This window comes from Salminus brasiliensis, chromosome 1 (assembly GCF_030463535.1).
Source record: "Salminus brasiliensis chromosome 1, fSalBra1.hap2, whole genome shotgun sequence".
Classification (NCBI taxonomy): domain Eukaryota; kingdom Metazoa; phylum Chordata; class Actinopteri; order Characiformes; family Bryconidae; genus Salminus; species Salminus brasiliensis.
Window position 1 is genome coordinate 1,104,752 of NC_132878.1, and position 16,614 is coordinate 1,121,365.

Here is a 16,614-nt window from a genome sequence, read left to right on the forward strand (position 1 = left end):
TCATTGGTTGTTTCTGCTGGTCTAGGTTTTACGGAGGCCAATGAAGAGTCAGGACGATGGATGAAGATGTGGCTAGACTCGCACTCCGTTCCCAAGAGCCGAAGATCATCCTCCACGGGTCAGGTAGAGTACGCTCCCCAGGGTCAGTCCAGCGGTCAGCAGCTGCTCTCGCCCATTAGTGTCCGCATCAGTTCTGCAGCTTTCACTGGTTTACTGATTCACTGGTTTACTGATTCACTGGTTTACTGATTCACTGGTTTACTGATAAGTTCTAATAAGTCATTTCTGACTTATTTTGTTTCAGACTCATATGTTTTTATAGCTACTGATTCATTTCACTTTTTCTTTTGATGTAATTTATGTTTTTAAATGATTATACTGTTCTGGAATCACTACAGTTTATTTCTGATTCACTTTAATTTTTGTTTCTAAAAATGTTTATTATTTTTATTTTATTAAACTGCTTTTGAATCATTACATGTTTGTTTCTGATTCATTTCTTTTTTTTGCTTCTGATTCTTAACACTGAATCGTTTCATTTTGCTTCTGCATTTTGTTTTTGATTCTGATTCAGATTTGCTTTGTTGTTCTTTCTGATTCATTTAGCTTTTGATTTTAATTTAATGTTTTGTTTTATTAAAGTTATTTTTTCTTTTTTCCTTCTTTCTGTTTGAATCTCCTTTAATTTTGTTTTTGAATCTTATTTATCTTTGTTCTCTCTCTCTCTCTCTCTGTGTGTCAGATGATGGAGGGCTGTGTGGAGAGGAGTACGTGGTGGAGCTGCAGGAGACGGTGTTGGTGTCGGAGGGAGATGGAGACGGAGACGTGGATGCCGATGCTGTGAGGGGGTTTTCCTCGGATGAACTCGTCATCCAGGATGCTGTGGAGGACGTGGTTGCCGATGACGACGAGGGCGTTGCTGTGGAGACCTGTGTCATGTCGCTGGAGGGTGAGGAGGAGGATGAGGAAGGCGTTGCCATGGCGGAGATGACTGAGGATGTGCTGGTGGAAGACCGAGAGCATGACTCGGACACCTGTGGAGATTACCTGATGATTTCCTGTGAGACTCATTTAATTAATTTATTAATTCACTTACTCATTTATTCACTCAGTTACTCAAACATTTACTCATTAATGCTTTATTCGCTGGTTTGTTTCACAAGTTCATTCATTCCCTCATTAATTCACACGTTCATTTATCAGCTCGCTTTCGACTCAGTTCGTTATTGCACTTGTTAGTGTACTCACTCACTCACTCATCCATTCATCCATCCATTAATTTGTTTATTTGTTCATCCACTCATTCATTCATATGTTCATTTATTCATGAATTTATTCATTAATTCAGTCCTTTCCAAATGGGTAATTTCACAAGCTAATTTGTTCATTCATCCATTCATTCATTTATTCACTCGTTCATCCACTTGTTCGTATGTTCACTCGTTCATTCATTCATCCACTTGTTTGTTCATCAACTCACTCATTCACTCATTTATTTATTTAATTATCCGCGCCTTCATTCACTTGTTTGTTTGTTCACTCTTTCATCATATCACTCGTTCATTCATTCACTCAATTTTATACCTTTTTTATCATTCATTCATGGATTGATTCATGGATTGATTCATTGATTCATTTATCAATTCATTTATCGTTTTGATTCACCTACAGCATGAGCAGGACATCAGTGCAGGCTGACTTGGTCAGCTGGTGTAATGGCTTTAGCTAACAGGCACAGTGGACATGTACTCTTAAATACGAGGGTCTGGAGGCTGGAGTACACTCAAAATAAAGGTGCTGTGAAGGGTTCTTTGAGGGATGTCAGAGGAGAACCATTTTTAGTTCCATAAAGAACCAAAACAGACGCGAGTGAAAACCCTTTAGAGCTTTAAAGAAGTGGATTTAAATGTTCTTTACTAATTTTAGTTTTTTTACACTCACAGCTTTACAAGCACGGTTCTTTATGGAACCAAAAGTGGTTCTTCTGTGGCATTGCTTAAAGAACCCTTAGTAGCACCTTTATATGAAGCACTTTAATATTCAGGAGCGTTTGTGGATCCCACTGCAAGAACCATCAGGGCCAGTCTCTAGAAATCCACACGGTCAGATTTGTGCTGCCTGTCTGAACAAAGCCTGAATGGTCCTTTGCCTCCCTGTTGCCCCCTAGTGGACGAGGCGGGAAAGATGGTCTCTGCTGACGGGGAGGAGGTGACGGTGGAAGGAGCGATAGGTGATCAGGAAGTGGAGAAAGACGAGGACGGGCAGGAGGTCATTAAGGTTTACATCTTCAAAGCCGACTCTGGCGAGGACGACCTCGGTAAGACGTGTGTGCTCTCGCGTGTGTTCCTGTTCATAAGGCTCTATAAGCAGAAGTTCCTTTTGTCTGAGGTATTAACTCCTCCTCCCTCTCTCTCCGTCTCCGTGTAGGTGAGCCAGTAGACATCGGGGAAGGTGACTCTGAGACCCTGGCTCTGACGGACTCGGTGGGCAGGCCCTTGAGGGAGAAAATGGTGTACATGTCTGTGGGAGACAGTCATCACACCCAGAGCGATGGTCAGTCAGTCCAGGAAGGGTTTCCCAGGGTTTTGCTTTAGTAGGGCTGGTTGACCACTTTCCAGCTAATGCTACACTACATGGACAAAAGTATTGGGACACCTGCTTAATCAGGATGTTGGATGGTCAGCTCTCCAACTCATCCCAGAAGTACATGATTGAGCTCCACCATCGTTCTTCCACTGCTCCACAGCTCCTCAATGCTGGGGGGCTTTATACCCCTCTAGCCCACGCCTGGCATTATTAGGCAGCATGGAGCCAATAGGGTCATGATGTTGATCTGCTCCAGAGAGTCCTATTCTATTGGCAGTACTTCTTCTCTACAGAGACTAGACAAGCTGTGTGTGTGCATTTGCACATCTGTTTCACATTTGGACATGTAGTGTATCTAGAATTACAATTTTAAGATCCAGTGTAAATCAGTGGTAACCTGTGATTAGTCAAAATTACATGAACGAAACGGGGTCATGAAGAATATTTGATTTGTTATAATATAAAATATTATTATTATTGTCGTTACTAATAAAATAATACATTAATATTTAATTAATTAAAATAATTACTTATTCATTTAATCACTTATATATAGCTTATTGTATTAGTAAAGCTCAATATGGCATTTATATTTCTCAGAAGGTTTGTGTCAACATTTTCTGTGTGTGTGTGTGTGTGTGTGTGTGTGTTAACAGGAAGTTCTAAGCTCTCTGATGAGGTCTACATGGAGGTGGTGGTTGGTGGGGAGGAGCCGGTTCCTCATGACCGACCGTACGACAGCACCACGCTCAGCAAGGACTTCATGCCTGTTGCCTGGGCTGCAGCCTACGGTTAGGCACCATATAGAGCATTATAGAGCGCCACCTACGCTTCCTGTAGTGTTTTACAGTCTGTCAGAATGAGCGTGTGGATCATATAAACATTATAGAGCATTATAGAGCGCCCCCTACGCTTCCTGTAGTGTATTACAGTCTGTCAGAATGAGCATGTGGATCATATGAACATTATAGAGCGCCCCCTACGCGTCCTGTAGTGTATTACAGTCTGTCAGAATGAGCATGTGGATCATATGAACATTATAGAGCATTATAGAGCGCCCCCTACGCTTCCTGTAGTATATTACAGTCTGTCAGAATGAGTGTGTGGATCATATGAGCATTATAGAGCGCCCCCTACGCTTCCTGTAGTGTATTACAGTCTGTCAGAATGAGCGTGTGAATCATATGAGCATTATAGAGCATTATAGAGCGCCCCCCTACGCTTCCTGTAGTGTATTACAGTCTGTCAGAATGAGCGTGTGGATCATATGAACATTATAGAGCATTATAGAGCGCCCCCTACGCTTCCTGTAGTATATTACAGTCTGTCAAAATGAGCGTGTGGATCATATGATCATTATAGAGCGTTATAGAGCGCCCCCTACTCTTCCTGTAGTGTATTACAGTCTGTCAGAATGAGCGTGTGGATCATATGAACATTATAGAGCGTTATAGAGCGCCCCTATGCTTCCTGTAGTGTATTACAGTCTGTCAGAATGAGCGTGTGGATCATATGAACATTATAGAGCATTATAGAGCGCCCCCTACGCTTCCTGTAGTGTATTACAGTCTGTCAGAATGAGCGTGTGGATCATATGATCATTATAGAGCATTATAGAGCGCCCCCTACGCTTCCTGTAGTGTATTACAGTCTGTCAGAATGAGCGTGTGGATCATATGAACATTATAGAGCATTATAGAGCGCCCCCTACGCTTCCTGTAGTGTATTACAGTCTGTCAGAATGAGCGTGTGGATCATATAAACATTATAGAGCGCCCCCTACGCTTCCTGTAGTGTATTACAGTCTGTCAGAATGAGCGTGTGGATCATATAAACATTATAGAGCGCCCCCTACGCTTCCTGTAGTGTATTACAGTCTGTCAGAATGAGCGTGTGGATCATATAAACATTATAGAGCGCCCCCTACGCTTCCTGTAGTGTATTACAGTCTGTCAGAATGAGCGTGTGGATCATATGAACATTATAGAGCGCCCCCTACGCTTCCTGTAGTGTATTACAGTCTGTCAGAATGAGCGTGTGGATCATATAAACATTATAGAGCGCCCCCTACGCTTCCTGTAGTGTATTACAGTCTGTCAGAATGAGCGTGTGGATCATATGATCATTATAGAGCGCCCCCTACGCTTCCTGTAGTGTATTACAGTCTGTCAGAATGAGCGTGTGGATCATATGATCATTATAGAGCATTATAGAGCTTGTGTGTTTGTGTGTTGTGTTTTAGGAGCTGATGATCACGAGGGCTGTGAGAACAGAAACGGTGCTGCGAGCGCTTTGCTACACATTGATGAGTCCGACGCTCTGGACAAACTGAACCGACAGCACGGAAAGAACCGGAGACGAGCCGAACCCAGACAGGTGCAGACAGGTACGTCTCAAAAACTCTTTTTAATACCCTTGATTTCAGGAGAATCACTGACTGAGCAGGTGTCCCAATACTTTTGTCCTTTTGTCTGTCTCAATTTTCTTGCAGCAATCATCATCGGCCCGTACGGTCAGCCGCTGACCGTCTATCCCTGCATGCTCTGCGGTAAGAAGTTCAAATCGCGCGGCTTCCTGAAGCGCCACACGCGGAACCACCACCAGGACGTCCTGAGCCGCAAGAAGTACCAGTGCACCGACTGCGACTTCACCACCAACAAGAAGGCCAGCCTGCACAACCACATGGAGGTCCACGCTCTGAGCACCAAGGCGCCGTTCGAGTGCGAGACGTGTGGCAAAGACTTCCACCAGCAGGCGGCGCTGTTCTCCCACCGGCTACAGCACCACCACCGCGAGCAGAAGCCCCCGGTGGCCGTCGCCTCTCCGCCGCCGCCTGCTGCGGCCGCCACGAAAATGCACAAGTGCAAGTTTTGCGAGTACGAAACGGCCGAGCAAGGCCTGCTGAACCGCCATCTGCTGGCCGTCCACAGTAAGAGCTTTCCGCACATCTGCGTGGAGTGCGGGAAGGGTTTCCGGCATCCGTCAGAGCTGAAGAAGCACATGCGCACGCACACGGGCGAGAAGCCGTACTCCTGCATGTACTGCGACTACAAGTCGGCCGACTCGTCCAACCTGAAGACGCACGTGAAGACGAAACACAGCCGCGAGCTGCCGTTCCGCTGCGAGCGCTGCGGCCAGACGTTCGGCGAGGAGGAGGAGCTGACGCAGCACTCGGCCACTCACGAGGAAGGCCGGGGCAACCACCAGTGCGGACACTGCGAGCACCGCAGCTCCAACTCCAGCGACCTGAAGCGGCACGTCATCTCGGTGCACACTAAAGACTATCCGCACAAGTGCGCCGTGTGCGGGAAGGGCTTCCATCGTCCGTCGGAGCTGAAGAAGCATTCGGCGTCCCACAAGGCGAAGAAAATGCACCAGTGCCGCCACTGCAGCTTCAAAATCGCAGATCCGTTCGTGCTCAGCCGCCACATCCTGTCCGTTCACACTAAAGAACAGCAGCAGGAGCAGGAGCAGGAGGAGGAACAGGAACAGGAGCAAGAGTCGCCCCCACAGTCCCCCCAACAGCAGCCACCGCCGCCCCTGCCCCAACCCCAACAGCAACAACAGCAGCAGCCTTCAGTACAAACCCCTCCACCGCCGGCGTCGTCGCAGGAGAAAAGCGGCGCCCCCAAGAGGACTATAGGTGCGGCGCAGCTGGCGCTCGGTGGAGCAGCCATGATTAAAAAGGTGGTAGGTGGGAAAGGGCCGCGAGAGCGGCGGGTTTATCAGTGTCAATACTGTGACTACAGCACTGGAGATGCCTCTGGCTTCAAAAGACACGTCATCTCCATCCACACCAAGGACTACCCCCACCGCTGCCAGTTTTGCTCCAAGGGCTTCCGAAGGCCCTCCGAGAAGAACCAGCACATCATGCGCCACCACAAAGACATGGTGCCGGCCGAGTGAAGCCGGATATAACCCCCTGTCCCCGTCCCCGGTCCCCAGTCCCCGGTCCCCTCCTCACCAGTTATCCTCAACTTCACCCTCACACCCTCGGCCGTGCCTCTAAATCCTCTCCACTTGCTTCCATTACAACGCTAAATAGCCAATGACTCACTAGTGACATCACTCCCAGCTCGTGGCAGACCTCTGCACAGGGCCGTCCGGTAAAGCCCAGGGTTTGGCTGAAAATTTTGATTTGCGTTCCCAAAATCTGCCGAGTAGCCGATATTCCGACATGCTCCTCTTCTGGAGTTTGGTAGTACACAATATGTCCACGTGTTTGTGGACACCCTCTGCTTTAAGTTGCAAATGCATACAAACACACAGCTTGTCTAGTTGTGTCTAGAGAAGTACTGCCAATGGAATAGGACTCTAATCAGGCGTGGGCTAGAGGGGTATAAAGCCCCCCAGCATTGAGGAGCTGTGGAGCAGTGGAGGAGCTGTGTTCTCTGGAATGATGGTGGAGGAGCTCCATCCAGTACTTTTGGATGGGATGAGTTGGGGATGATGGTGATGAGGTGGTGTGGTGATCATCTATCCAACATCCTGACCTCACTGATGCTCTTGTCACTGAATGTAATCAATCAAATCCTCACAGCAATGCTCCTCCTCCAGAATCTAGTAGAAAGCCTTTTTTTCTCTGGACAGTAGAGATTTACAGTTACTCCAACAAAAGCAGGATCAGCTCTTTTTAATACACTTAATTTCAGAAGAAACATGCATTAATGAGCAGGTGTCCCAATACTTTTGTCAATTTAGTGTGGCTTACAGAATTAGCCTCATGTTTGGATGTCTAAATCTCTGAAATCATGAAGAATGGAGCAGGTGTTAAAAACGGTAGGACCAGCCAACCTGAAGCCCATATGATGCTAATTGAGTTGTCTTAGCCACATTAGCCTCGTAGCTTCAGTGCTAAAACTAACAAACAACAAAAAAAAGAAATTGCTCATCTACATTTTGGGGGCTGTAAATTAGATTTTTTTGCCAAACGATCACTTTAAGGAGGCCTGTTGTGCATCACTCAGTGTGAGTGTGTGTGTGTGTGTGTGTCTGTATGTGCAGATATATGTGTTGTGGATTGGGCCGACTGTTCTCCCGGAGGTTTTGGGCTCCGTTCTGAACTCTGCTTTGTTCTCGTGTTGGAAATCAGTCGTTAATTTAAGGTGCCATGTTTTCCGAGCAGCTGTGGAAATAGGACCGTGTTCACACAGATCAGGGCTGAGGAGAAGGTCCTCACTCTCAGATCAGGCCTAAACCTAGACTTCCTGATGGATCACCATTTCCACACTCAGACTCTTGGTAGTTTCCGGCTAAAGCAAGTGATTGGTCCAACAAAAGCCATTTCATGCAGTTCCTAGTGCGCCCCCTAGAGGTGGAAAATTCAATTTTGCTACATCTGTAACTCCACCTTAATAATAAGGGGCGACCTTCCGAATGATGACGCCCCTACTGGTCACCGTGGCGACATCTGAAACGGCAGAAAAGCCTCTGATTGGCTGCTTTCTACCCTGCTGGCTTCTCGACCCCCTAACAAATAAAGGTGCTGCACAAGGTTCTTTGAGAGATGCCATAGAGGAACCGCATTTGGTTCCATAAAGAACCATGTTTATAATAGAGATGTGTGCGGGTGTGAAGAACCTACATCAAGTGAAGGTGTTTAGAACATTAAAAGGTTCTTCACACTCGCGCATCTCACAGCCCAATATCTAGAACTCGCCGATCACCTAGCAACCAGTGCTGGGAGGGGGAAGGCTAGCATGGTGCTCCTCCGAGGTGGAGAGTTGGGGATGATGAGGTGGGGTGGTGATTATCCCCCAACATCCTGACCTCACTAACAGTCTTGTGGTTGAATGCAATCAATCAAATCCTCACAGCAATGCTCCTCCTCCAGAATCTAGTAGAAAGTCTTCTTCTCTGGACAGTAGAGACAGTTACTCCAACAGAAGCTGGATCAGCTCTAAATACCCTTGATTAAACTATGAATGAGCAGGTGTCCCAAAACTTTTGGCAAAACCTCCAGCGCTAAGTTGGGGAAAGCTCTGTAGAGAAAGCCTGGCTGGGTCTGAACCAACTGTCCTACTTTATCAGTTAGACTCCGCCTTAATCTCCACTCCCACTGCCTCCACCGAGACCAGCGGGGTCCTTCAGAGGACTCTTATTCTGGATCTCCTCCAGCAGTGTTTCTCAATCCTGACTCCGTATTAAAAGCACCATGTAGTAGAGCTGGGCGATGTGATACGATTTGGAATCATGATATTTTTACGATATACGATATTTATTGCAATATTTTATCATGTGGATGAAATGCTCCAACATCGCAAATTAAAAACAAACTGGTGTCCGAATACTTTCCTAGACTGAGTACCGTGACTTTTAATTAAAATGTGCTTCACTGTAGTGAATGAAATAAGACAATGATTTCACTCTGTAATTAAACATGAACACGAGGTTCACGATACACTCGTTAAAGCATATTATTTATCACGATACTGAAATTATCACAATACGATAAAATCTCGTCATATTGCCCAGCTCTACCATTTAGCCAAAATGCCGCAGCCATGAGTTAGCATTGTGCAGATGTTGACTACTACTCATTGTTAGCATGTTAGCTTGAACCTGTTGAGCACATCTGAGGTTCTTTCCTGCTCTTAAGAAATCACCAGGATTGAAAATCACTGGCCTTAACCCTCCTGCCAGAGCTACTTTAGCTTAGTTTCTACTTTTAGCACTTTTGTTAGTTTTAGTTTGGAAACTTGCTAGCTAACTGTTTCGTAACTTCGTTTTTATTTTTATTAATTTAATTTTTTAACTCCTGATGCTTTGATCTGACCATGCGTACGCGTTCCGTACGTGTTTTGAAGGCGCTAGCAGTTAGCAATGTGTATAAAAAGGCAACAGGAAGCTAACATTGCTAATAATGGATGGAAGCTATAGAGCGTCGTTAGCGTAGCATTCGTTTAAACTCTTTACCTCAGACACATCTTTAATTTTTAATTTTTTCCCTCAGCAGGTCACACATACAGTAAAATAAAATACAAATATTCACAATATCTGTAAAACTGATTATGTAAAAATGTAGAAAAAAACGCAGTAAAAATATATTACAATTAAATGTGAAGAAATAATCATGCAGTGAAGGCGTACGTTTACTTTGAAATACACAGTAAAATATAACCTAAAATAATTACGCAGTAAAATATAATACAGTTAACTGGTTCATTTAAACTGAATTTTCTACGTTTTTTTTATTTTTTTTATACAGTTTATATAAAATAAATCTGATTCTGGTTGTGTTGCCAGAAGTTGAAAATCATCTTTTATCTGGAGCGCTGCATGGGAATTCTCTGCAAAGCATCATGGGTATTTGAGTCTGTTGTAGTTCTTTGCTGTTTCTGGTGTCGTTAGCGGCTGATTATTAGTTTAATGAATTACGTCGCAGCGCATCTGAGATGAACTCCATGTATTATGGTGCCAAACACACCTGCTGTGTGTGTGTGTGTGTGTGTGTGTGTGTGTGTGTGTGTGTGTGTGTTAGTTACTGAAACCTGTTAGTCATGACCTCAGTATCACAAACACTAGCTCAGCTAATCTGACAGTATCGACACGAGGCGCGGTATACAGAAACCTACCACCCCGTCACGGCAAGAGGGCTCGCCTTCTTATCGTGTGTGTGTGTGTGTGTGTGTGTGTGTGTGTGTGTGTAAGCCATGCCTAATGCACGTTGTCCCTTGTCACCGATACCCCACATCTCTGAGGGACCCCCATTACCATGGTGATGTTACCAGCTGGCTGGTTTTTGTGGGAAGGAGTGCCAACGTTCGGCCTGTGAGCTTTTAAAGGGATAGCAGGACTACAAAATGCTAATTGGGCTAAAAATTATTGGAAACTTCCATCTTGTTGCTAGCAACGTTAGCAGGTTTTGCTAACTGTCCTTTTCAAGTGAGTGTGTGTGTGTGTGTGTGTGTGTGTGTGAAAGGAAAGGCTACTACAGGAGACTGTAGCACACACACATGAACACACTATGTTCTTAATGGAAATGTAGGGGTGGGCGATATGATAGAAATGAGCATTTTTAACATCATATCACGATTTTTTAAAATCGAAATGATTTATTTAGTTAAATTTGGTTTTCCTGTTATTTACATTTTAATAATGGTAAATGATGTTAAACAAAATACCATAAAAATGAGCAGTAGTTATTTACGTGATGGATTTCGCACACGGCACTAAATCCAATTAAACACGATTAATTGTGCTCTACAGTGTAACAGCACTGTCACGCAAAAACATTGCATCTCCAAATCAGCAGCTTCACCGGAGAAGGAAAAACTCATTTTTAATTATATGAATAATAAATTAATGTTATTCCAGGTTCTTTAGGAGCATTTCTATTGGTTCTATTGATACAGTATAAAAAACAACTGCAGACTCACATTATGGAGAAAAGTGAGAATCAGCAGAAATGGAGATACAGGGTTTCTAGAGTTTCTCAATAGCTGTGAATTATCTCCACATTGCCCACCCCTACAAGATTTCTCCACTGTCGATGGCACTTTGAGGAGCGCACAACTCGAACCGTTAGTGAAAACGTGGTCGGCCAACAGTTTTCTGTGGTGTAACCCCATACCCTCCAATCACAGCGCTGCCGTGATTCAGCGGCCGCTGCGTGATTGGACGATAAGCACTGAGTTACTGTGACACCACTGGTGGAGGCCAAGGTGTCCGTCTCGAATTGATCAACGTCATTCCTCCCCACCCTCTGCTTAACCCCGCCCCCAAACCCCGCCCCTGTGGTCCTTTTCTAGTAAGATTATTTATTTGGTCAGCGTTTAAACTTTGTTGTATAGTTCAGTGTAACTTGGATTCTATGGGACTGTAACTTATTGTTTTGTACACACATCTGTAAAGAGAGAGCGAAGATGTAAACACTTCTTAAAAGCGGATCAGAACTTTGTGTTGTCATGGGTGTAACTTTACATTTGTTTAAAAAAAGAGCTAAAAAGGAAATAAAAGGCAAAGTATTTTCCTGCACTGGTGTCTCTTTTCTCAGAGGACCCTCAGTCTGGCTGAGTCTCGGCCTGTTCTCATCAGCTCGGGTCAGTCTGCTGGACTCGGATTAGGATCAGACCTCAACTAAACTGTGTCTCTCAGCAGTGAGAGTGTTCTACAGTAGAAGCTCCAGATCTCATCAGATCAGATAAAGCAGCTGAACATGAATCCAGTAAAAAGGAGAAACAAGAGCTTCTTATTCTGAAGAAAGTAGTGAGATCTCGTCGGTGAGCTAGTCTGAAGAACAGAGCTCGGTTCCTCCAGGTTTCTCCCCCAGTCCAGCCAGCACAGCGTGGAGGATGTGTTCAACTCCATCAGCAGCAGCAGCAGCAGCAGCAGCTCACCTGATTTACCATCATTAAGCCCTGATTTACCACCAAACCAGGTGTTGATCTGAGGAGAACTCTAAATAACACTAGACTCCATTAAGGAGAACTTTGGACATGTTCTAATGATGAACACAGTGATGGAGAACCACCTCCACCTTCTGTTTATTCTAATATCAGAGTTTTACTGAGCAGATCAGCAGATTTTACTTCATTCTAATTTTCTCTGAACTCGTGGTTTAGAATTTGCTGAAAATCCTGTGTTTAGTGTTTGATGAGCTACAGAAGCGTTTATTACTTCTTCATTTAAAATGGGTGTCCGAACTTTTGCATACAGTTATATTTAAAAGAAATCCCACTTCACATCTTTTGCTGGTAGAAATCATGATTTATTGGTAAAGGCTTCAGGTGTGGAGACTAAAACACATCAGCTGAGCTGGGTTCCTGATTTAGGATAGAACGGGTTAGCCATTAGATTAGTGGGAGCTGATCTGGGTCTGTCCAGTCGAAGGTCCAGTCGAAGGTCCAGTGAAGGTCCAGTGGTGTCAGGAGCTGGAGGTGAGGGCGGGCGGCTCAGAGGCACGTCTCTAGAGAAGAGGAGAAAGAAAGTCGATTAGAAAAGTAGAAGAACTTTATTGATCCTGAAGGAAGCTGCAGTGCTACAGTAGAGATCGGTAGAATTGCCCCTGAACAATCCCAGATTAGACAACAAGGAAAAGGGCAGGAGTGGAAATACCGCCTTCACCCCTAGACCAGGCTTCCCACACACTGAGGTGTAGTGCTCAGTACAGGGCTTCTGTACACAGGGGTGGGTGGGGCTATTCTCTGGTAATAGAAGGGATATTAATATTAAGGCATTAATAAAGCATATTTAAGAGATGTGTATATATATATGTGAGAGTTTTAGCAGCGGTTGAGTTCTCTATTACTTCTCAACAGTATTAACAGTAATAATATCAGTCTATAATGTATATAATATAATGAAGGTATGAATTCTATAACAGTAGAACATGTGATCACAGTAGACGTTTATTAAATACAGAGCCAAACATCTACACAAGCTGTAACATGTGCTTAGGTTGTTTTAGCTAGCTGTGCTAACGTAGCCACTGCTTTAAAGAATTCGAACCCTTTCTGAAGCTAAAGCATTAATGCTAAAGCTGTGGTAGACGTCACAGTCGCCTTTTTCTACCTTAATTACTGAATAATTACTTCAGGACTGAAACTCTAGCTCTGTTCAGCAGTGAATTATCAGTGAAGGTCGTTAGCTGCTAACATTAGCGACAGCCTCTTTAAAACGTCTCTCAGAAACTCTCAGGTTTAAAAACAGATTTAGATGAGTAAGCTTTGATCTTTGAGTGATTGATAACCAGATAAGATGATTTCTGGACTCGATTTGAGCTATTTTAGCGTTCGCTACATCACTGTGGGAAAATGCCTGCTTCTGGCTGTGGATATTAGCGATGCTAGCCGGAGGACCTGTTTAATGGCCGTTGGCTGAGCTGAGGGTACGAGGTGGGTCTTTAAAACAGTCACAGTCACAGGTTTGGGAACACTGGGTTGAAGGCTGATAGAGACCCTGCTCAGTTCAGCTAGATTAGCGAGCGTTAGCTCCGCTAGCGGCCTTGCTAACACTGAGAAGACTGTAGAGTAAACTGATATGAAGGACATCGATCCATATGAAGCTCAGGAGATACGTGGAGGTTCACTGCTGGGTTTGGACGGTAAATAAAGGTACGTTTCTCTGAGTGAAGCAGAGTTTCACCCCAAACCCGACTCTGACCGAGCTCATCGGTCCACCTCTGACCCCGTTAACGCTGACTCAGCATCGCTCAGAGATTGGAGGCTCACTTTACCTGTTCATTAACTAATAATTTAGTATTACTGTTATTTTATCCAGGCGTACCGCTTTTGATCAGGGTGGCGAAGTTCTCGGATTTAATGCCCTGCTCCACAGAGACTTTGGTGAACTTCTTCAGAACTTCCTCTTTCACTTCTTTCTTACGACCTGTGAAACAGCACACACACACACACACACACACACACACACACAATACATGCTTTAATCACTACGTTACATTACAAAGAGAAAGTGGGTGTGGCTTTTGCCATATCACAAAAAGAGGGTGTGACTTGAAGAAGAACAATAATAAGGTGTTGAGAGTGGGTGTGGCTTATAGCAAAAGTGAGTGAATTGCGAGGAGTGGGTGTGACCTAAAACATGAATATGTGAGATCATAAAAGGGCGTGGCTTACAACAAGTGTGAGGTGCTGGGTGTGGCTTATATTAGAGGCGTGGCAAGTTTCAAACATCGGACCACTTACTCAGCAGCCTGTTGAGGGTGTAGTTCCTCTCATTTTCGTCGGATATGATGAAGTAGGCGATGATGTATTCATCATACTTCACATCGAGTACCTGGAACACATTGTGAGCGTCGAATTCTGAGAGAGAGAGAGAGAGAGAGAGAGAGAGAGAGAGGATGTTTACAGACTCACTCTGACTGTAGAGGAACAGTGTTTACAGACTCACTCTGACTGTAGGAGAACAGTGTTTACAGACTCACTCTGACTGTAGAGGAACAGTGTTTACAGACTCACTCTGACTGTAGGAGAACAGTGTTTACAGACTCACTCTGACTGTAGAGGAACAGTGTTTACAGACTCACTCTGACTGTAGAGGAACAGTGTTTACAGACTCACTCTGACTGTAGATGAACAGTGTTTACAGACTCACTCCGACTGTAGGAGAACAGTGTTCACAGACTCACTCTGACTGTAGGAGAACAGTGTTTACAGACTCACTCTGACTGTAGATGAACAGAGTTTACAGACTCACTCTGACTGTAGAGGAACAGTGTTTACAGACTCACTCTGACTGTAGAGGAACAGTGTTTACAGACTCACTCTGACTGTAGAAGAACAGTGTTTACAGACTCACTCTGACTGTAGATGAACAGTGTTTACAGACTCACTCTGACTGTAGATGAACAGAGTTTACAGACTCACTCTGACTGTAGGAGAACAGTGTTTACAGACTCACTCTGACTGTAGAGGAACAGTGTTTACAGACTCACTCTGACTGTAGAGGAACAGTGTTTACAGACTCACTCTGACTGTAGAGGAACAGTGTTTACAGACTCACTCTGACTGTAGATGAACAGAGTTTACAGACTCACTCTGACTGTAGGAGAACAGTGTTTACAGACTCACTCTGACTGTAGAGGAACAGTGTTTACAGACTCACTCTGACTGTAGATAAACAGTGTTTACAGACTCACTCTGACTGTAGGAGAACAGTGTTTACAGACTCACTATGACTGTAGGAGAACAGTGTTTACAGACTCACTATGACTGTAGGAGAACAGTGTTTACAGACTCACTCTCAAAGTAGAAGGTGAACCGTCCGGGAACTGTAGTCTTTTTAGCGACATCTTTCAGTTGCTTACAGGTACCATCAGGACTGTTAGAGAGAGAGAGAGAGAGAGAGAGCACTGAGTCACATTTACAATCATCAAACACTTTCACATTAAACAAATGTCTCTCTCTCTCTCTTTCTCTCTCTCTCTCTCTCTCTCTCTCTCTCACTCTACCCCTGGAAGGAGCTCTCCATCAGAAGGTCTCCATTGGCTTGTGGAGTCAGGGTGATCGACTCCATTGGCAGCTCATTCCTACGGGCGACGAACCAGGGGGCGTTTGATGCAGCGTGGACCGCGTACCACTTTCCAGTGATCTGCAAACACACACACACACACACACACACACACACACACACCTCCATCAGCTTCAGTCCGTTCATCTCCAAACCTCGTCTCAGCTGATCTGAAGGATCTACAGTGAGTACAATCTGTTCACAGTGGAGGTGAATGGAGCTGATGCCTGAGACACGGTTTTGAGAAGATCTGAGTAGACCTGTGTACAAGAGAATGAAGGTTCTCTACACCTGTAAAATGTTTCTCACGCTCATAAACTTCAGACCTGATTCCTTTGTGAAAGTAACTTTAAATTGAGGGGGGGAACCAGCCACTGAAAGGTTCTTTAGGGCAGTGGTTCTCAAACCGGTCCTCAGGGACCCCATTAAAGAAGTTATGAATAAATATCGTTCTTTCTTACCAGCTGAACGTCGAAGTCGGAGCTAGCTGTGCCGCTCACGGCCACAGCATACAGGAGAACTCCCAGCATTCCCAGTACGGTGGTTGCCATGGCTGCTGTACACTGTAGCTGCTGTAGATAAGGAGTGAGTGGAAGTTCAGAAGTGCCGGTTGTTCTCGCGGGACGTTCTTATATAGCAGAACACTGCGTTGACTTCGTCAGCACCCCCAGGTGCACACAGGGGCGGGGCCAAGCAGTCACCCCACCAGCAGACCGCCCTCCGTGATGCCGTCAGCAGGTACAGTTTTCGACCTTGGAAACCATGGCGACCCTTGTGAACTGTGAAATCTGAGCCCTGAATCTGAAAAATCCAGACTTTTGATGTTGACCCTTTCTCCACACTTTCATCCTGACTGAAGCTTCTTCTGGATCAGCTTTAAATTCAGTGCAGTTATTAAAGATGGAGTACTTTATAAATCCACCACACATCACATTCAGCCTAATGACCATTAATGAGCTCCACTCCAGCTGAAATACTGACCGTTAATAATCTACATTAAATCCGTCTGGAAACTGATAGAAATCTGAATAAACTGACCTCAATGACCTGAACAACACC

General features: G+C 44.8%; 2 protein-coding genes across 2 annotated transcripts in view; one reads left to right on the forward strand and one right to left on the reverse strand.

Moving 5' to 3' along the window:
- LOC140564701 (zinc finger Y-chromosomal protein 1) overlaps positions 1-11,562 on the forward strand; it is a 14,394-nt gene extending 2,832 nt beyond the window's left edge. Inside the window, exons 2-8 of the mRNA XM_072690360.1 lie at positions 26-123; positions 743-1,060; positions 2,168-2,317; positions 2,428-2,553; positions 3,243-3,377; positions 4,829-4,972; positions 5,078-11,562. Coding sequence (XP_072546461.1) covers positions 57-123; positions 743-1,060; positions 2,168-2,317; positions 2,428-2,553; positions 3,243-3,377; positions 4,829-4,972; positions 5,078-6,492 — 2,355 coding nt within the window. The 5' untranslated portion in view covers positions 26-56 and the 3' untranslated portion in view covers positions 6,493-11,562. The remainder of the gene's footprint in view (positions 1-25; positions 124-742; positions 1,061-2,167; positions 2,318-2,427; positions 2,554-3,242; positions 3,378-4,828; positions 4,973-5,077) is intronic.
- A 771-nt stretch (positions 11,563-12,333) lies between these two features.
- LOC140536845 (lipocalin-like) lies at positions 12,334-16,106 on the reverse strand. Its single transcript, XM_072658903.1, has 6 exons — positions 16,017-16,106; positions 15,497-15,636; positions 15,287-15,366; positions 14,232-14,348; positions 13,813-13,914; positions 12,334-12,458 (listed from the first exon to the last, which is right to left on the reverse strand). The coding sequence occupies exons 1-6, from the start codon at positions 16,104-16,106 to the stop codon at positions 12,334-12,336; spliced, it is 654 nt and encodes a 217-aa protein (XP_072515004.1).
- Positions 16,107-16,614: the final 508 nt, after the last annotated feature.

Bases quoted from the DNA above. Each gene is read 5' to 3' on its own strand.
- LOC140536845 (XM_072658903.1), bottom strand. From the start codon at position 16,106: ATGGCAACCACCGTACTGGGAATGCTGGGAGTTCTCCTGTATGCTGTG. The intron at 15,367-15,496 runs GTAGAGTGAGAG...TCTCTCTAACAG, and splicing joins ATGGAGAGCTCCTTCCAGGG to TCCTGATGGTACCTGTAAGC. The intron at 12,459-13,812 runs GTACGCCTGGAT...CCTCACCTCCAG, and splicing joins CGCCACCCTGATCAAAAGCG to CTCCTGACACCACTGGACCT.